The 22,037-nt window shown below is 43.5% G+C and overlaps 1 protein-coding gene across 7 annotated transcripts in view; it reads right to left on the bottom strand.

The window, feature by feature from the left end:
- The window catches only part of NFIX (nuclear factor I X), a 258,997-nt gene that overhangs the window by 48,176 nt on the left and 188,784 nt on the right, over positions 1–22,037 (bottom strand). For all 7 annotated transcript variants that reach the window (XM_063119151.1, XM_063119153.1, XM_063119155.1 and 4 more), the window contains exon 3: positions 640–702. In XM_063119151.1, coding sequence (XP_062975221.1) covers positions 640–702 — 63 coding nt within the window. The remainder of the gene's footprint in view (positions 1–639; positions 703–22,037) is intronic.

Raw genomic sequence — 22,037 nt, 5'->3', positions numbered from 1 at the left:
AGCCCCAGAAATGGCATCAAAGGGAAACAGTGGGGAGACAAAGTGGGGATATAGAATCATAGAATAGCAGAGTTGGAAGGGGCCTACAAGGCCATCGAGTCCAACCCCCTGCTCAATGCAGGAATCCACCCTAAAGCATCCCTGACAGATGCTTGTCCAGCTGCTTCTTGAAGGCCTCTAGTGTGGGAGAGGCCACAACCTCCCTAGGGAACTGATTCCATTGTCGCACTGCTCTAACAGTCAGGAAGTTTTTCCTGATGTCCATCTGGAATCTGGCTTCCTTTAACTTGAGCCCGTTATTCCGTGTCCTGCACTCTGGGAGGATGGAGAAGAGATCCTGGCCCTCCTCTGTGTGACAACCTTTTAAGTATTTGAAGAGTGCTATCATGTCTCCCCTCAATCTTCTCTTCTCCAGGCTAAACGTGCCCAGTTCTTTCAGTCTCTCTTCATAGGGCTTTGTTTCCAGACCCCTGATCATCCTGGTTGCCCTCCTCTGAACACGCTCCAGCTTGTCTGCGTCCTTCTTGAATTGTGGAGCCCAGAACTTGATGCAATACTCTAGATGAGGCCTAACCAGGGCCAAATAGATATCAGGAGAGTTGACTAGGGGAGTCTGATCCTGGGCAGAAATTCACTCACCATTGGGCAGTGGTTTGATGTCCGCATCTCCTTGCTGGTTTGAATTGTCTGATTGTCCGGATTCTGAAACACAGAAGCAAAAGTTGACATCAGTGGATTGTTGGAGCTAAGAACAGAAGACGTTTGGCAATAACTGGGGCCCACTTTGTGGGCATTTTCCTCTACTTCGCTAAGTTTCATGGCCAATGGAAAGTCCGCTTCGAAAATGCTAAGCAACGTCATCTTATTTCCTTACACAAGGACCGAGGAAATGGCCAGGGAAAGATGATTTATTTAAACATCCGATTGTCATAATCAGACACAAGCTCTTTGGCAAGCTGCTATAGGATGGGTTGGTTCTCGCTTTAATAATCAAACCCTACAAGATTACCAATTAAGCAACCAAGAAAGTATTTCCCCTCCCCCTCAATACACATACCAGATTACCTGGGGTTATTTTTATTCTCCTGCTAAAGTGTATGACAAAAATCACTCAAGCCATTTGGATTTGTTTAGTACCACAGTACAGAGATGGCCCAATACATTTTGGAACTTCAGGCAGGTAATTTTAATAGCATTCTCCCTACCTCTGCTACCTCTGCCTCCTGAAGTAGAGCCCCTTCTCTGAGTAATGGTAGGGCATACTCTGCCAAACTTATTTCTTGCCCTGCAGGTATCTCGGATTAGTCCTGTTTTCTTGTTTATGGCCACACTTTAAAATCTGCTGGATGAGGGTTAAACCAGTAACGAAATCTGGTGTTTGGCTCAACTTCTTTGCTACTAAACCACATAACTATAGGTCATCAGACGTTTGTGATTAGCCAGTATTCCAAGATCTTTCTTAATTCCTTGGTTGTTTCTAGCTGAGGAAGCCAAGTGTGAGGTCTGCCTGCTCTATTATTCTGGCCTGGATTGTTTAGGATAATCTTTGGGAAACGGATAGATAAATGACTTTGCCCTTGAGCAAAGATTTAACACTTGATAGTAAATACCCTTCAAGCTTTCTGATTCATGGCAACATTGTTTGGACAAACACAGAATCATGGAGCTGTAGGGACGAAAGGCTCAATTCCACAATTGTTTATTTCTCATTTCAAGAAAAACCCATAGCTGTAAAAGTAGGAATACTGTTGTCTGACAAATGGATGTGACCCAATGTAAAAACAAATGAGGGTGATCTTATCAATGGTTTGGAAGTCAAATTGTGCCTGGAAAAGTTGAGGGAATGAAGTATTTTTAACCTAGACTACTAGAAAATGAAGTCAGAAGGTCGTTTCACACATTATACAGCACTAAGATCTGCTACTATTTATTTATTTATTTTAATTTAATTTAATTTATTTATTACATTTTTATACCGCCCAATAGTCGAAGCTCTCTGGGTGGTTCACAAAAATTAAAACCATCATAAAACAACCAACAGGTTAAAAGCACAAATACTGAACACAGTATAAAAAGCACAACCAGGATAAAACCACGCAGCAAAATTGATATAAGATTAAAATACAGAGTTAGAACAGTAAGATTTAAATTTAAGTTAAAATTAAGTGTTAAAATACTGAGTGAATAAAAAGGTCTTCAGCTGGCGATGAAAGCAGTACAGTGTAGGCGCCAGGCGGACCTCTCTGGGGAGCTCGTTCCACAGTCGGGGTGCCACAGCGGAGAAAGCCCTCCTCCTAGTAGCCACCTGCCTAGGGTGACCATATTTGGGAAACCAAAAAAGAGGACACCTAGTGTGTGTGTGTGGAAGCAGCTTTCTGAGTCCTGCAGAAAGTACGTTATTCCCCCGCCACCTTAAAGAACCCGATTGGAGTGGAGGAGGGGAAAGGATTTCATTCTGCACCACCACCATCCACTCCAATTGGGGCCTTTTCTATAATGTCCACGAATGCCCCATTTCCCCTTTAAGACCTCAATTGGAGCTCGGGGTGGGGGAATGACGTGCCTCAAGAAAGCATGTCATTCCCTCCTGCCATGCTAATAGCAGCCTTAAAGAGGAAGGTGTGTCATTCCAGGACATTATTGAAAATTATAGAAAATCCCCCCTGACACCATGGAAAGAACAAAAACCAGGACAAATTCGGGGAAATCCTGACAGTTGGTCACCCTACACCTGCCTCACTTCCTTCGGCAGGGGCTCACGGAGAAGGGCCCCTGTAGATGATCTTAGGGTCCGGGGAGGTACATATGGGAGGAGGCGTTCCTTCAAATAACCTGGCCCCAAACCGTTTAGGGCTTTAAATGTCAATACCAGCACTTTGAATCGGGCCCGGACCTGGACTGGCAGCCAATGAAGTTGTAAAAGGACTGGCGTGATGTGATCTCACCAGCCAGTCCCTACTACATACACAACATAGAGTTACAGCCAATTGTGGTTCTCGTAAGTGTACCTGTACACATACACTTATATTTATAAACATGTGTTTGTCTCAGGGCCAAACTAGATGTAACACACAATAACAACAACAATAATAATGATATAAAAAATAATATTAACCATGACTGTGGGTGTGTTTAATCCTCTCCCTGCACACACACACTCCATACCTGTGCTGTTTTCTAATTAAATTCTCCGTCTCTACTCCCAAAGCTGCTATTACCATTTGGGGAAAAACATATAAGCACCATAAGGCCCTTGCAGCTGCTATTAAAAAAATTTAAGCAACACAGGAAAACTCAGTTGGCCCTGTCCTTATTTTTCACATAGGTATACACCTAGAACAAGTAAAATATGTAATACACCTTAAAAAGCAGGGGGAATATGCAGATATTTTCCAAATATATAACAAGGCATCAGAAAGAAGAAGGGGAAGTCTTCTGAAGAAATATAAAGGCCCAGGAAAAAGTGGAAGAATTCGGAAAGACAAATATATTTTTTCCGAGAACCAATTTTGTTAGTGTTTTTTCAAAAAAAATATTGAACGGCTTTGGATTATGAAATATTTTATTTTAGAATTTAAGACAAGGTTTTACATGTTGTTACCTAGGCTTTACTCACCTCAAAATGATTTCTCAAAACTATGTAATAAGAACACTTTTATAGAAAGGCTAGAGTTGTAAAATGTCTGGAAATAATGAAGCCACAGGGGGGAATGTTTTTTTAATCTTCTCTGTAAGATTCCCATCATAGTTATGCTTTCTACTCATTAAAATTATTGCTCTAAAGTATCTTTTACTGATAGACATTTAGCTATGCTCTAAGTCATGTTTAGTTTCCAAACATAGAATCACCATAGAATCACTGAGTAGAATCACCATATCATAATAATGGAAGAAAATGTGCATTCTTGACAGCTTAGGTTTCGTTCTATAGAGTCCTGTGTTTCTCGGCTTGTTCCAGTTGGATGCTGTAGTAGTCAAATAATGTAGTTCTAATCTAAAACCCATATTTGAAAAAACGAAGAGTCGGAAGCGACTGAACGAATAAACAACAACAGGTTATCCTATCAATGTCACAAGGTACAAAATTAACAGCATGTGGATGAAGAGGTAATAGGATTGCACCCTAAAATGTAATTCTTCAAATAACACATTGAAATTGCTTAAAGGTTTTTAAATTAAATGTGGTTGCCTACCATTCCTAAGATGAGTCCTTCCCAGCTAAATAAAATCTCCACCTTCAGATCGGATTTCCCTAAGTTCCACCCCACAAACAGGAACAGGTTTAGGAATTTCCCTCAACTTCCTTACACGTAGGGACAGATCCTGCAGACCAGTCTTCCTATGCCTCCAGTTATTCCTGCTGGCTTCTAGGATGATTCAGATGTTTCAGGGACTACTTGCTAAAGAACCTAAAACTATATACCCATATCTGCTTATAAAATCATCATGTCTGGTATATTAAATTTATTTATTTATTTATTTATTACATTTATATACTGCCCCACAGCCGAAACTCTCTGGGCGGTTTACAACAGTTAAAAACAGTAAACATTTAAAAAGTACACAAATTTTTAAGAACCATCAGAAACATATAGACAATAATATAAAAACAACATTATCCATTTAGAAACAACAGTTCTGGGGTCCGTTAAAAACAAACTTAGCGTTGTTAAATGCTATTAAATGCCTGGGAGAAGAGAAAAGTCTTGACCTGGTGCCTGAAAGATAACAACGTTGGTGCCAGGCGAGCCTCATCAGGGAGATCATTCCACAGTCGGGGGGCCACCACCGAAAAGGCCCTCTCCCTTGTTGCCACCCTCCGAGCAATGCCCAGTGTCAGAAGTCCATAAATCTTTCCCTAGAGTCTGCTTGTCCAAGGCAACATTGAACAAACCTCTTCTCTCAATTTTCAGTGCATCAAGGACAACTTGGAAAGGGGATCTCACTTCATGCTAGGGCCAGGAGAAGGAAAGAGTATAGAGAATGTAAAAGTATAGTTTATTCAGACAATAATTATACATTTACTGAGTTTACTTCTAAAACTTAAAAGCTGCCCTCCCCAACTTGGTGCCCTCCTGATATTTTGGACTACAATGTCCAGCATTTACCATTCACCATGCTTGGCAGGGGCTGATAGGAGGTGGAGTCTAAAATATCTGAAGGACACCAGATTGGGGATGGCTGTCCCAAAGCAACAAAGTGAATTTAGATCTATAAAAATACTAAAAAAAAATAAATAGTAAAGATGGCTTATTTTTTCATTTCCCCCAAAATTTCCATTTCCTCCCTGAAAAAAACCCAGTTCCCCCCCCCCCATATGTCTTTGAAATTCCTGGAAATTTTACATTTCTAGCTCCCTCCACCATGGGTGGGATAAGAAGCAATTGGTTTAAACCATGAAAAGAAAGGCTGAGATACCAAGGCTGACATCATGCACCCACATAGCTAGGAGTAAGCCTGGTTAAATTTAGTGGGGCTTACATCTGAGTTGGCATGTGTAGGATTGTGCTGTGAATGTTAGAAAGAAGTTCCTGCCTTTAGGACAGGGGGTAGCAACTTGTGGCCCTCCGAATGTTTTGTTCGACAACTCCCATCATCCCTCATCATTGGCTATGCTGGCTAGGATTGGTGGGAGTCACAGGCTAAAACATCTGGAAGGCCACAACTTGCTCACCTCTGCTCTAGGAGCAGCTTAGTAATGGAATATGCTGCATAAGGGCCAAACTATATGTGATGGTGGAGACCTGTGTCCTTAAATGTGGGTCTGCCCCATCACGCAGAAAACAGGGAGATGGAATCCAATTTAATGAGCAAAAGGGGAATGCTAAATTTTCTTCCATTCCTATTATTTCCCTACGTTTTGTCCCCTGAAGTTACTTCTCTCCTGTTGTTGTTATTTACAATATTTACGTACCGCTCAATTCCAAAGTGGTGAACATAGGTATAAACAGTAAAAAAAAAAGATTAAAAAAGCAAATTAAAATTGTTCAATTTAAAAACAAAGGAACAAGAAAAACAGTGGCTAGTCCGTTGAGGAAGGCATCTCAAAACTGAGTTGTTTTCATGACGTGCCGGACGCAGCCTAGAGTTGGCACCTGCCTGACTTCCAGGGGCAAAGAGTTCCACAGAGAAGCAGCCACTATACTAAAGGCTGTTCTCCTGGTGGATTTCAATCGGGCCGCCGGTCCACGTGGAACCACCAGGAGCAGACCTTCCAATGTCCTCAGTGATCAGGTAGGATGGTAAGGGAGAAGGCGCTCTCTTGGGTATCCCGGTCCCAAGTTGTTTAGGGCTACGTACATTAATACCAAAATATTAAACCTGGCCTGGTAGCCAATAGGTAGCCAGTGCAATTCCCTTAGCAAAGGAGTTATGTCCTGAAAAGGGGCAGCTCTTGACAACAGCTGAGCTTCTGCATTCTGTGCTAGCTCCAGCTTCCGGAGCAGTCTTAAGGGCAGCCCCACATAGAATGCATTGTAGTAATCCAGTCTTGAGGTTACTAATGCCCATATCACCGTGGCCAAGCTATCCCTGTCCAGAAGAGGCTTTATCTGGTGAGCCAGCCAAAGCTGGTAAAAGGCACTCTGAGCTGCCGCAACCACTTGGGCCTCCGGCAACAAAGATGGACCTAGGCGTTCCTCCAAACTAGGAACCTGATCTTTCAGAGGGAGCCTATTTCCCGGACTCGGGAACCACTCATCCACAGGGCTTCCGTCTTGCCAGGATTCAGCTTCAGTTCATTTGCCTTCATCCAGCCCATTACTGAGTTGAGGCACTTGATCTAGGACTGCACAGATAGAGCTGTCTGTCAATAGCATACTGATGGCATTTTGCTCCAAATCCCCTAAAGATCGCCCCCAAAGGCTTCATATAGATGTTAAACAACACTGGGGACAAGATGGTGCCCTGCAGTACCCCATAACTTAATTGCTAAGGTGCTGAGAAATGATCATCCAACGTTACTCTCTGAAATCAACCCTGCAGGTAGGACCAGAACTACCGTAACACAGTGCCTCCAACGCCCATCCCACAGAGTCGATCAAGGAGGATAGCATGGTCAATGGCATCATAAGCCAATGAGAGATCGAGCAGAATTAATAGGGTTGCACTTCCCGTGTCTCTCTCACTCAGGGTGACCAAGGCTGATTCAGAGCTCCATTACACCTACATTTTTGTCCTGGCTTGCCCCTGCGTTATCTGCCTTCGTTTCATTAGCGCGTCAAGCACTGGTCACTTTCACGTGTAGAGCTATTTCAGCTGGTGCATCTCTTCACCTGTGCTGGCTTGCACTTCCTTGTATCGCTACTGTTCCGGCGAAATCTCCTCTCACTGGATCTCTCCTGCTATTGCGCCCGCCCCGCCACCTCCCTTCTCCTCCCTACTGCAGTTCATTGGTTCTTGTGACTATGAGGGACATTGTGATGGACGTGGGCGCACAACTCCCCTCATTCTGGTTTTTCGTCTAACATTTAAGGGATTTGGGGTTTTATTGTCCGTTTCTGGCACTTGAGCTGCGCGGGGTGCAGCATCTTTCGTTACACCAGCTGCTTGCAAACTGGCTCCTTATGGGCAGAAACCTATTATTATTATTATTATTATTATTATTATTATTATTATTATTATTTTCTGTGCAAATACAGCAGTAGAATCATAGAATCATAGAATAGCAGAGTTGGAAGGGGCCTACAAGGCCATCGAGTCCAACACCCTGCTCAATGCAGGAATCCACCCTAAAGCATCCCTGACAGATGCTTGTCCAGCTGCCTCTTGCATGCCTCTAGTGTGGGAGAGCCCACCACCTCCCTAGGTAACTGATTCCATTGTCATACTGCTCTAACAGTCAGGAAGCTTTTCCTGATGTCCAGCTGGAATCTGGCTTCCTTTAACTTGCAATCACAGCAGCCTGAAACTATGCAATTACGGAAAAATACACAAAGCTTTCCCCTAGGATCATATTAAACAATGTAAGTGAAGGGGGGTTGTTTTTAGCAATCGGCAATCGGTGATAGATGTCTTTGGGGAACTACACAATAAACGGAAAGGAGTTTTTTAACGGGAGACAGCATGGGCGATTTGAGGCTTGGTCGCGCCTGTTTCTGTCATTTGAGCTGTGCATGCGCCCATGCGCCGTCTCCCTTCCCAGTTGCACAATTCCACCTGAGCACCCATACAGCAGGCAGAAAAAAGAAGGAAGCCAAAAGAGAGCAGCAGTTGGAGCAGTGAAAGTACGGTTGACCGTTCGGTTTGTTCCTCCAACTCAGCACGCATCCCCAAGCAGAACGAGGAAAGGAATTCAAATGGCGCGCTGGAGGAGAACCGCCCAGCCTTCCTCTTTCATCAGTGAGACCGCCCTTCAACACACACGTCCCCAACAAAAAAAATCGGTATGTGCCGATATTGTGAGGACAGCTTTACACGGGGCGGAGGAGTGGTTTTATTACGCATTGTGGAAAAAACCAGACTCTCCCTGCTCCAAAATAAGACAGAAAAAAAGAGGGAAGAGGCAAGCGGAGCGCAGGGGCACATCTAAACGGGCTCCTTAAATTGGCTTACTTCCTTATTTTCCCGTTGTTCGTCACATGATGCAGCCGCAAAGTCGCTGCAGTGCCGATGTATAGCCCCGGAAATGCACATATTTGTACCTTCAATTATACAATGACTTTTCCAAATCCGTCACGTTTACCCTGCTTTATCTCTTATGTGTCGCTAGGGGGGGCGGTGTAAATTTGGCTTTTGTCGGAGTAGCTTTGAGGGAAGGACAAAGTGATGTCACGTCTTGCCCATTTCCCGCCACATCTCTCATTTCCCATAGCTCTCTCATACCTGCCCGTTTCTGCAAACGAGATGGTAGTTACGGGCACCAGTTTCAATGGAAATAAAAGGGGGTTAGGTCGACAGAGCAGACCGCCTTTGTATTGTATGGGTAGACGGGACCTCACATCATGTAAAGTCCATTTAAAGGGAGAGCACTTAAGGGGGTAGACTGGGCACTCGATTCTATACACGATGCTGCGCAGATCATTAGACAGGTCCGCAGATCGTTAGACCGGACCACTGTTTCACTAAACCATACCATACGTCTTTATTGCAATCCATAGATCCATGAAAAAACAAGAATCAAACATGAAACATCAGACAGTTGAGCTATTGTCAACTTTCATCTAATACACAGAGAGCTCTAATCTTTCTTTTCGCTAAAGAATTGAAGTGAGAGGAATCGGTAGATGGGAGTGATCACCATTTTGGGTATCAGGGTCTGTGCATCCTGCAGGTATTTACCTGCACAGATGCAAAAGGATCGCGAGACCATGGTCGAGATTTGGCCGTCGGGGGCGTACCTTCCCCAACATTATGGGCGGAACTCTGACGTCACCATTTCATTTTATCTTCCTTAGTTCTTTAATATAAGTAAATCTCAGTAAATAGATTTTAAATTATATGTTTAGCCATCCGGGCGTGCAGACTTCTGTACACTTGTATGTGCATATATGCAGAGGTGCACATAAAGAACGATACTTTTTTAAAAAAAAAGGTTCCCGCCCACGTGTACCAACCTCGGTTCACAAGGGCTCATATGACAGGATTCCCCACCCACCCACCCCGGCTTAAATTGAATGAATAACGCGCTGTAGCTCCTGCAGTATGACAATGTGGGAGGAGAATCGAATCGCAGAAAACGCAGGTTAAAAAATAATGAGGTGCAATCCCGGCGTCTTATAGATGACCACCAGGACAGAGACGACATGTGAATACTGCGCTGCAAAACCACATACCAGGCATGGCGAGAGTGCGATAAATCGCTGGTGTGATGGAGCTCTAAGTCCCGTAACCAGGTCGAAATGGGTCTAGATAATCAGAGTCCTCCAAAAGTGCCTGCAGTTGTTCCACCCAGCCCTCTCCAGTACCTTCCCTAAGAAATGGGTATTTGCAACTGGGCGATAGTTGTTTAATACCATTGGGTCCAGAGTGGGCTTCTTCAGGAGTGGTCGCACTACCGGCTTCCCATAGAGAAGCATTCATTACACCCTGGACCCTCCCAGTCAAACCCCCCCCCCCGGCTAGCTTTTATTAGACAGGAGGGGCAAGGATCAAGAGGGCATGTATTGCTGCAAGTACCTTGTCAACATCATCAGGCTGCAGCAGCTGAAACTGATCCCACAAAATCAAGCAGTTGGTGGTATCAGACACCTCGACTGGAAGCGCACTAATAAGAGTGTTAAGTTTGCTGCAGAGAAAAGCAATTTTGTCCTCAAAGTGAGATACAAAAAGGTCACAGCGGGTCCTTGAGGGAACCAGGGCTCCATTCGCTGTGGAGAGTATTAACAAACCCCGGACCACTCGAAAGAGCTCCGCTGGACGGCTACTTGAGGCAGCAAAGTAACCCTTCTCTGCTGCTTGCACTGCTGCACAATAGGCACGATTATGTGCTAGGCTCCGAGAAGAAAGCTTGACTGGGGGGAAATCACTTTGAGGGAAAGATTATAGGGGTGATAAGGGGTGAGGCGGTGAAGATTTCGGCACCATCACCTGTGCACCCCCTTTGCATTTTTAATTGCACCCCTGCTCACCCCTATTTCACATCTGATGGAAATGCATTTAAAGACACAGGACTGTGGCCATCACGTGTAGTTTGACCGTACAACTGGCTTGTTTCAGATCTGGTATGTTTTAGACTCAGGAAATCTTGGGGGAAGAGGTGAAATTGTGATCTGTTTTATTTCTTCAGATTTAACAAAGGTATGAAAAAAAAATCCCAACACTGCAAACCTTTTTAACAGCAGAGGAGGAAAGGGTGGCTGTGTGCTCCTAAAGTAACCCCCATTCTGTTTGTTAAGTGGGGGGGGGCATCATGTGCATGCAAACACGGACGCTACATCACTATAACATCAGAAGAGGATACAGAGGCACAGAGAGTAGTCCTTCATGCGAGGAGCTTCCTCTAGAGAAGTGGTTCAAAGTGGGCGGTACCACACCCTTGGGGGTGGTGGGATTGCATAGGGGGGCGCTAAGAGGCAAGGGAGCAGCAGGGGGGCGCTCGAGGTGGTCTTTTCTGAGAAGCGCCTCTCCAGAAGGTCTTAAAACCCAGGGACATTTTTAGGGGAGAAGGTAGTTTGGTCCCAAGCCATATAGGGGAAGAATCCACACATGTATTAACACCGTTTAAGAAGAGTCCTTTTAACGGTGAATTGCTACCCTACACTATATAGAGCGGTTCAGAAGCTCCTGGTTGCATTTCCAACATCATATTTGGTGGAATGTGGTTTTAGTGTGGTCTGCCTACTTCTCTCCAAGCAAAGAAATCGACTCCAGATTACTAAACGTGGTGATTTAAACCAGACATTGGGAAACTGGTATCACTTCATCAAGCCCATCCATCACATTAAGAATTTACAGAATAGTGAGATACTCTACCCTAGTTACTAAAGGCGATATCTAATATTCTTGCTAAGTGACTATCAGACTTTGAAAAGATGATATCACTGGATCAAGTTCATCAATTATGTTTAATTGGATAAACTAAAAAACGTAATTGGATTTTGAATAAATATTCAATTAATTGTTACTGTTTTGAATTTTATTGTTATTATCTTCCTTAGTGGGTCGTTGAAAACCGCTATTCTGAATAATGATTTTTATAGTGTAGGGTAGGGGGCACTGGGCATGAATTTGTGGAACCAAGGGGGCGGTGACCTGAAAAAGTTTGGGAACCACTGCTCATGCCGATCTTCACAGGGCTTCAAGGACTCCCATTGTTTTATCCCCACTAGTTATTATGCTATTTGCTGGCTTGTCCTTTTAGCCACATATATACTACCTCAGGTCTTACTACTGCTTAAGAGCACTACAGAAAGAATTTGTCCATCCCTCCCTGGCCATTTCCTGCCAAGGATATCGTGCAAGCACATTGAAATGGTAAGCTCCAGAGACGGCACTCGACAAAAAAGAGAAAATGAAAAGTCCTGCAGTCTAATGGCTTTAGCCCACCAGGTGAGCTGGTGGCGAGGGGACTGTGGTGTAAATTAGGAAGTGCCTAGTTTGAATTTCCTTCTGCCATTAACTCATTAGGTAGTTTTAGGCAAACCACTCTCTCTGACTGAGCACCTCATCCGAAATGTGAACATAATAATACTGTTGACCTACCTTACATGGTTGTTGTAAGGATTATAGCAAGATAATGTATGTAAAGTGCTTTGACGATGAAAATTATTTATATAAATTACTACATTTTATTGTTAGGTACACAGGAATAGAGAGATTCTAGAATTACTTACAAGGATATGAATCTAGGGGGAAAAAGGCAGCTTGGAAGATGCTCAGAGCACCCAAGTATAGAAAGTTAATATTTTGACATGGATACTGTATTCAAGATCCCTTAACATTAAATACCCTTTAACATATTTTCACAAAAACATATCTAATCGTTAAAATGTTCTTTCCCCTCTGTTACATCCCTAGTGTTCAAGTGAGAACTGTAATCAATGTGAATTAGGACTATTGCTAATTCCATATTTACGAACTCAAGGCAAAAAGGATATGGGCTTGTTCCATTAGTTCTTCCTAGTTTAGCTAGAGTTTCCAGATCCCAAGTAGTACAGGGTTCCTGGGCCTGTCATATTTGAAAGGGAAATTTCAACAGATGAAACTTTTTCCATCTTTGGCTATGGTGGCAGAAGTAGAACACACCAAATTCTTTCTGCTAAAGCAGTGGTTCTCAACCTTCCTAATACCGCGACCCTTTAATACAGTTCCTCATGTTGTGGTGACCCCCAACCATAAAATTATTTTCGTTGCTACTTCATAACTGTAATTTTGCTACTGTTATGAATCGTAATGTAAGTATCTGATATGCAGGATGTATTTTCATTGTTACAAATTGAACATCATTAAAGCATCGTGATTAAGCACAAAAGCAACATGTAATTATATATTGTGAAATATTTATTTCTAATTACAAATAAATTTCCACCGGAAGTATGTGTTTTCCGATGGTCTTAGGCGACCCCTGTGAAAGGGTCGTTCAACCCACAGGTTGAGAACCGCTGTGCTAAAGGATAATCTAGAAAGCCCATGCCTACTTGGCTACAGACTCCTTTCCTCCCAGAGCTCAGTATAGAAACTTGGTTCCCAATCCATTCCTCTGTTCTCTGCCGACTGGAAAAATACCCCTCTCGGTTAGCAGAAAATGCCTTTTCTCTCCGTAACCATGAGTGGTTAGAAATATGCCATATTTACACCCAACTGGAAGCTGAGATTTGCATAGCCCATTGCCAGAGTCCACACACTGTGGTGTGGACCTGGCCAAGCAAACGTTCAGACCCTCCTGAATGAAAAGTTGAGCTCGGGTTTATTGACAATTCATTCAGTAACAGAAAGACAGAAGTATCATGGGAGGTAAACGGCCAGAGGAAATAAGGTTCATGAGCCTTCAAATAGCGTTGCCGTCATGACTTTTTCAGCTCCTCGAATCTTTGCCCTAAGACCACCTGCCCTCATTGTGCAGACAGAGGTTTAAGACCTCCAAAGAGTTAAGTAGCCCATCCCTTTCCTGTCCAGACTTGGCGCAGTGAGGCCAGCTGCAGAACTCAGGTTACCTATGTCAACAACGCTGCAAGTTTACCTCTATCTGCACCAAAGCAAAGCAAAAAGAAGCCAGGAAATGTGCCTCGTAGTCTGCAACAGCTGGGGAAGCACTAAGGAAATATTTCAGAGTTGGTTCTTCTCCCCCACCTCCCTCCTTTCTCCCTTCCCTTTCAAAGTTGGCTGATGCACACTGTTCCCTTTCGGCCTTGCGACTGCTGGCAGCCATTTTAAAAACTTGGCAGCCATTTTAGTGCTGGCGGCTACGAGTGCTCCCACAATGCCGGCAGCAGGCAACCGACGGACGGACGGATGGAGTGTGGCTTTGCTTAGCCCAGGGACAGTTAGAAGATAAATTCTTAAACACTATGAGGGAGAGAGGCACTGGGGGCTTGCTTCAGAATTAATAAATCATGATTTCGTTTTTCTTTCTATTTTAAAGAAACGTTGCAGCAGCTGAGTTAGACGGCTGGAGGAGGGAAATGGGCAAAACGCACTTCAGATATTGATGCTGCATCAGGTCAGCGTCATATATCATAATTCCTTATAGGGAGTTTAATCCCCCTGTAAGAAATATGCCGTGCAAATTGCAATGCCTCGACAATACAGAATGGTCAAGAGCCTTCCCTTGTCATCACATAAAGCAGTGGTTCTTCACCTTTTTGGTGTCACACCTCCCTTGTGAAAAATCTTATGACCCACGCCTCCCATGTGTTAACGGTCCAAAATTTAGGCTTAGGCAGGACGAGTTTGCATTTTTTTAGTTCTGTCTCTGGACTAAAAAAATGCATATGCAATGAAATGAACACAAACACAAGCAATGAACAGTTTTGTGGAAATAAAACCTGTATTTAAAGAAAGTATTTCTAATAACTACACACATAAAAGGGTAATTTCAAAACAATGTGATCGCTGTTGCCGTTTGTGCTCAGCAAGAGTAGTCATTCGAGGGACAATGTTAGACAATGCTAGGCGCATATCATCTCTGGCATCGAACCGATTTCTAGCTTTGGTTTTTTATGCTGACAAGAGCTGAAAATCCAGATTCACACAGATAGGTGGATGGAAATGGAATTAATGATGAAATAGCTTTCTTTTCCAGAACAGGATATGCAGCCATTTGAGAGCACTAAAATTCATCAAGATTTTGATTGAAGAAATTTTGCTTGACCAAGGCTTTGCTCTGCAACTCAATAAGGTCATCTTTTTGCATATCAGCATCATCCATAGAGTCCAAATTAAATGTGAAAGGATTTCAAACCTACAACAGCTTCGGCTATTGGGTGGTATAGAAATGCAAATATATATATACATACTTTTTGCAATAAACCGGGAAAAAGTGACTTAGAACAAAGCAGTCACTTACCTTGAAAGTTTGATTGTTCTTCACGAACGCTAACGCACGTGTAGCAGGTAATGACAACTACTATAACGTACGTGGTGTACAAATGGAAAGACATCACCTCCACATACAATAGATTGGGGGGTGGGGGTGGGGAGAATAGTTTTTACAGTAGATGCAGAAGAGTATAGCAACGTTGGCATTCCCACCTCCTTGTTCCTTAAAAACATGGCTAGGGGTCCATTACTGCACTGCCGTGCTTTGTAGTCTCAAAAATGTGATGCCCCCACAACAAAAGCCCTACTCTGAGTAAAGAAGAGATGTAGGTTGTGCTCAATAAATGACAGATAACTGTGCATTAGTTGTGCGAACAATTGGTTGTGCAAAAAGATCTGTGGAAACTCCTGGTGGTTAAAGTTGGAGGCTGGATAAGACTAAAATTAGAACTTTTATTTCTAGCAAGAGAAAGAGAGAAAATGTATTATTTATTTGTGGGACTTTTTTTTTTTACACTGCTTCCCAGCATAGCTTACAAAAATAAAATCATACAAATGAACGTAAGAAAAATAATCTACAAAGATCAATGAATAGCAAAAACCAAAGATCACAACTCTAAGCAATCTACCAGTCAATTATTTATTTATTTATTACATTTTTATATCGCCCAATAGCCGAAGCTTTCTGGGCGGTTCAATTATCCAGCTGCAAGGCATCCCAAATCAGGATGGGAAAGCCCTCCGGAAAATAGTCATTGTTATCAGCCTCCTAACAGCTGGCAGTGAGCCAGCAAGGTGATCTGATCCAGTTAGGAACCTCCCTGTCACCATGGATAAGGCTCTTGCTTTGGTCAACTGCCAGTTACACCTTTTGTGGAGGTGTCACCCTCAGCTTCTCAGATTATCTTTATTTTATTTTATTTTATTTATTTAAGCATTTTTATGCCGCCATTCAGCCAAAAAAGGTTCTCACGGCAGCTTACAAAAGTATTTCTTGACAGTCCCTGCCCACAGGCTTACAAGCTAAAAGACATGGCACAAAAGGAAAAGGGATTGGGAGGGAGGAGGAGGGGGGAAAGGAAAGGAAATTCAGGCACTACAATCTTAGTTGGAAAGTTCAGCAGTGACAGTTGGCAGCAGGAGGGAGGGGGTCCTCAGCTGGAGCTGGACCCAGGCACGATGGAAAGGTGCCTGGCTGCTGCTTCCTCCCTCACTGGTGGTCTCTGCAGAGACAATTGGCAGCAGCAGGGAGGGGCTCTCAGCTGGAGCTGGACCCAGGCACGATGGAGAGGTGTCTGGCTGCTGCTGCTTCCCTTGCTGGTGGTCTCTTCAGAGATAGTTGGCAGCAGCAGGGAGGGGACTCTCAGCTGGAGCTGGACCCAGGCACGATGGAGAGGTACCTGGCTGCTACTTCCTCCCTTGCTGGTGGCCTCTGCAGAGACAGTTGGTAGCAGAAGGGAGGGGGCTCTCAGCTGGAGCTGGACCCAGTCACAATGGAGAGGTGCCTGGCTGCTGCTTCCTCCCTTACTGGTGATCTTAAACTGGGCAGTCAGCGGAGGGGCATACATAGGAAGTATCCCTTCAGACCCCAGGCCATTTAGGACTTTGAAGGTCAACACCAACACTTTGAATTGAGCCCAGAGACAATTTGTTTTGCAGTTCACCTTCTTAATCATCAGCATAACATGGTCTCTATAGCTTTATCTTGGGCAACTGTTACATTCTGAGGCAGCTGAAGTTTCCACACATGCTTCAGAGGTAGTCCTCATACCCATAATGTGCATTACGCTAATTCAACCGAGGGATAGGTTGAATATCTGATAGTGGCTTGGTCTTTACCTTCCAGAAGGCACAGGTCCTGCAGCAAGGAGAAGGCCACAGCTACCACTTAAGTATCAGGCATCAATGCCAAGTCTGAGCTTGAACCTACCCTTTCAAGAAGAGGGCAATCCCATCTAGAGAAAGCCATCCATGTGTTCTTGTAAAATGACCCCCTTGCAATCAACATCTCCTTATCTGGTTTAAACTTCAGTATTTTGCCCCTCATCCAGCCCATTACTGACTCCAAACATATCTTTAAGGGCTCTACTGTTTCTGAGGAAAACGTTACGTATAAATTGGGTGTCGTCTGCATACTGAGGACACCTAACTCCAAATCCTCATGTACCATCTCTCAGCAGCCTCATGTACATGATAAACAAACATGGGAGACGAGATGGAATCTTGTGATAATTCCATTGGACTGCTGTCTCCCAGTCTCATCCTGTGTCACCTGCCTGGCAGGTGGAGAAGCAGAACCATCACCAAACATTGCCACCCAACCTTGACAACAGACTCAAGAAGAAACCATGATAATTGCTATCAGGGACTGATGAGGTCCAGGGCATGTCCATGCCTAAAACCAGACTGAAAATCAGTTTCATCCAAAAATCAGTTACAACACAACACCTTAAGCAGATAAAGATGATTGGAAACTAACTGATAATTATGCAGAGAAGGTGGTGAATGAAAGCTGTAGGTTCTAGGAATCAGAGATCTGCTTTTCACATGAGTTAAAAGCAGGAGATGAAAAGTCTTTCAGTCTGTTCTTAGCCGGCGAGTGTTATGCATTAGAGCCAGAGAAATCAGCAGCAAATTCTCTCTCTGTTTGACCCTAGCTACGTATAATGCAGTCCAACTTCCTGCCTTAGTTTTTTCCTAATGTTGACTGGCCATATTGGCAAAACTGCAAAGCTTCATTGCAACACACCTGAGTTGCTCCTACGTTCATGGGTAAGAGTGTACATGGAAGAGATATCACTGGTATTATCTCCTTCATACCCACACAAGTTCCTTCAGAAATGCTTGCCTTCTCCAGTTCCATTCGTTATACTTTCCCCACAATATTCATGCAGAGAAAGTACCCATGTGGCCAAAAAATAAAAATAAAAATCATAAATGCACCTTCACTTCATGGTGTGGAAATTTAGCAAAGGTTTGAGTCTACTGAAGAGCTGCTCGTGTAAGGAAACAATTGCCCACATGCATACTTTCAGATTGTGAAGGTCAAAAATCCTACTATCAATTTGATATTTCCCACTGGTCTTTCAAAATTGAAAGTTGCTATCAAGAAAAGTCCTATAGATCATAGCTTGCCCATTTCTCTGGGGCTGCTTGGGTAAATATGTAAGAACGCAGCACTGAGCATTTCAGGATATGTGTGAATATCCCCTGGCTCCTTCTACCAGAATGACATATTTGCACACTGGTCTAGAGTGGAGATCATTTTGAATTTGGGCTTCACGGAGAAAAGAGTTTAGAGGCACGGAATCTATGAACTATTTCATGTTGATTTATAGTAGGGGGGAGCAACACGAGGCCCTCCAGATTTTGGGCCTACAACTCCCTTTATCACTCACCGTTGGCTATAGCGGTTAAGGCTATTTGGGATCCAACAACATCTGGAGAACCATACACTCCCAACCCCTGCTTTATGGTAAAGCAGTTTCTCTCTTACTGTCAACGATGTCACGCTTACTCCAGTCAAGGAAGCTCGTAGTCTTGGCTTTATATTTGATTCCTCGCTCTCCTTTATTCCTCATATTGAGGCAGTAGCTAAATCCTGTCGTTTTTTCCTGTATAATATTGCCAGGATTCGATCATTTTTGTCCGTCTCTTCTGCCAAGACTCTTGTTCATGCATTGGTTATTTCTTGGTTGGACTACTGCAACCTTCTTCTCACTGGCCTTCCTTCTTCTCACATCAGTCCGTTGGTTTCTGTTCACCACTCTGCTGCTAAGATCATCTTCTTGGCTCGCCGCTCTGACCATGTTACTCCACTTCTGAAATCTCTTCACTGGCTTCCAATTCACGTCAGAATCCAATATAAACTTCTCCTGTTGACCTACAAAGCTCTTCACTATCTAGCTCCTTCCTATCTCTCCTCTCTCATCTCACACTATCGCCCCGCTCGTGCTCTTCGCTCCTCTGATGCCATGTTTCTCGCCTGCCCAAGGGTCTCTACTTCCCTTGCCCGGCTTCGTCCATTTTCTTCGGCTGCCCCTTACGCCTGGAACACTCTTCCAGAACATTTGAAAACTACAAGTTCAACCGCAGCTTTTAAAGCTCAGCTAAAAACTTTTCTTTTTCCTAAAGCTTTTAAAACTTGATTTTGTTCTGACTTTATACTGTTAGTTTTACCCTACCCAGTGCCTGTTTACCCTACCCTGTGCCTGTTTGCATTCTCTTCCCCTCCTTATTGTTTTATTATGGTTTTATTAGAATGTAAGCCTATGCGGCAGGGTCTCGCTATTTACTGTTTTACTCTGTACAGCACCATGTACATTGATGGTGCTATATAAATAAATAAATAAATAAATAAATAAATAAATAATAAAGCAACCCCTGCATTTTGTTGGGAAAATAAAATTCTTGCTATAGTTGACCACTTATTTCTGTGCTCTACTTCCAACATTTCTTTTCACTATTTGTGTTTCTTGTGAAACACAAGCAAATAAGAAGTTGGAAAACGCCTAAAGATGTTTGCCTTCAAATTCTGAGAATAGTTAAATAGGAGACTAAGATACCTATTGGCCAAACCAGTCTGCAACATTTTGCCAGGATCTTGAACTCTAATGGTATGTTACAAAGATACACATCTGCCAGTTTCTCTACATACAACTTATGAACATATAAGTAATGTAAGAAAGCATTTTCACAGGGCCGGTGCTACCATAGAGGCCACTCAGGCGGCTGCCTAGAGCGCCAAGGTAAGGGGTTCGCCGAACGCCGCACCCGGAAGCCGCTCTCCCACAGCAGCTCTGAGAGGGCGACTTCCGGGCGTGCCGTTCCGAAGCCGCCGCCCCCGCCCCCATACCCCAGCATCCTGGCTTCGCTTCGGCTGGGTGGGCACTGAAGCGAAGCCAGAATGCTGGGGTATGGGGGCGGGGGCTTCAGAACGGCACGCCCAGAAGTCGCTCTCCCAGAGCGGCTTCCGGCTGGGCACGCCGTTCTGAAGCTGCCCCCCTGGGGCCCCCCAAGCATCTTGGCTTCACTTCAGCTGGGCGGGCAAGATGGCATCCCGTGCCTAGGTACGCTGGGGTGGGGGTGGGTGGGTGAAAGCAGCTCACCTGCCTAGGGCGCAAAATAGTCTGGCACCGGACTATTTCACTGCATTTTCACTTGAGGATAGCTTTTTACATCAGTCTCAGGAGTCACTCACTGTTAAACACGAAAGAAGGATACCGGAAAAAACACCTTCTTCCATATGAGCCTGCCCACATCCTAAGATCTTCACGAGAGGACCTTCTTTCAAAAACATAGCCTTCAGGCACACATTTGGTGGCAATGTGAAACAGGGCCTTCTCAGTGACTGCTCCCCAGTTGTGGAATTCCCTAGGGAGGCTAGGTTCCCTCTAGAGAGGGTAGGTTCCCTCCCTCTCTGCTGGTCTTTCGCTGGCAGGCAAAGACTGCTTTATTCAAGCGGGTTAGGTTGTGTAAGCAGGTTTGTTAAGCGGGATGCTGATTTTACTCTGTTGCTGTTGTGTTTTTAATTGTGTTTTAATGTATTTATTATTATTATTATTATTATTAATAATAATAATAATAATAATAATAATCAAGTTTTATTAGTGGTTGTAAGCCACTTTGAGTGCCATTTTTAGTAGAAAGTTGGAGTACAAGTCAAGCCAAATAAATGAACAAACGTCTATGGAATGCATGCATCTATCTTGGAAGAAAGATTTATGCCAAGGGATCCTCTACTAGCAGCTCTTCAAGTTGTGTACCGTCGTTCTGACAGAGATGTTTACTACATTACCAGCATTTGACAGTCAGCTGCTAATGATAAAGCCTTATCTTTCAAACATGGTGTGGGAAGCAACTCTTAGATGAATTAAAGTAGGTTTTGGCATCTACCTGGTCATGTACATGTCTTCTTCTCTGGATAAGGGAAAGCAAACTCAGGGAAGAAATACAGACCCCGAGATAGGATCAGGGAGTTCAAAAATGAGAAACTAAGAGGTGGGGCAGTCAGGACTCTTGTCTGAAATGTCGTGGTGGGAAAGGGCTTAAGGGTACACTTGTGAAGCACTGTAAGTGATCGAACAGCTGATACACAAATACAATATATTCAAACTAAAGTTAAATGAATTTATTAAATAATTTTAATAATATAAATTGCTGACACATTTAAATGTGCCCAAAGCCAAACAAATTGTCAATCACCCCTGGGTCCCAGTAGTCTGTCCCGCACACTCAGGTCTTCTGGGGTGAACTTACTTCAGTCAGCTAACACCAGGCTGACATCAGTTTCCCAGAGCACATGTGGAACGGCCTGCCGGAGGAGATTCATAAAATTAACTCTCTGTGTGGTTTTAAGGCAGCTTTGAAGACTAGCCTTTTCCGGCAGGCCTATGCAGATCAATGTAAATCAAGAATTTTTAAGATGTATTGATTCCTGTTCTAATGTTGTTCCCCGCCTCGATCCAAAGGGAGAGGCGGGTAAGAAATAAATAAATAAATATATTATTATTATTACTATCATCATCATCATTAATAAGCAATTAAGTAGAACTGTGCATTTCCTCTTATTGTTTAGTAAGAAAAGGTGCTAGGGACTTCTTTTTAATGAAATATTAAATTCAGGCAATATCCCTTCTGCGATAGGGCAGGTAAAACTATCCACCTTGCCATTTTTTGGCAGAAAGGTGGGATATAAATTAAACCACCAAGCAAATTGCATTTACAGTCTGACGAAGCAGTATTCACAGTTTCGAAAAGTTAATGATCCCTATCGCTGAATAGAATTACAAAATGGTAGGCGAGTAGGTTTGAAATGAAGATATGGTTTGAGGCAGACCAGGAGTTCTAATGTATAGAGCTACCGTTCCAATGTATCAGCCATCTTTCTGAATGAGAAAGGCATGAGATGGGAAAGAATCCATTTTTTTCTCCTTCTGGTATACTATGTGGGCTGGAGTACATCATGCAAGGCAATTTAGAAGAGGGATGCTGTATGGGACAGCACTTAACAATACTGTGTTCCAATTTAGGAGCCTCTCAATGAGATAGAAAAGGACTAGAGTCACACAGAGCCTGAACAGAACTTGGCACATAAATTATGAAATCCCTCTGTTCTTTGC

The sequence above is a fragment of the Elgaria multicarinata genome, chromosome 3 (genome assembly GCF_023053635.1).
Source record: "Elgaria multicarinata webbii isolate HBS135686 ecotype San Diego chromosome 3, rElgMul1.1.pri, whole genome shotgun sequence".
NCBI classification, from domain to species: Eukaryota; Metazoa; Chordata; class Lepidosauria; order Squamata; family Anguidae; genus Elgaria; species Elgaria multicarinata.
Note: the sequence above shows the minus strand (reverse complement) of the source record. Positions and strands in the feature narration are given on the sequence as shown.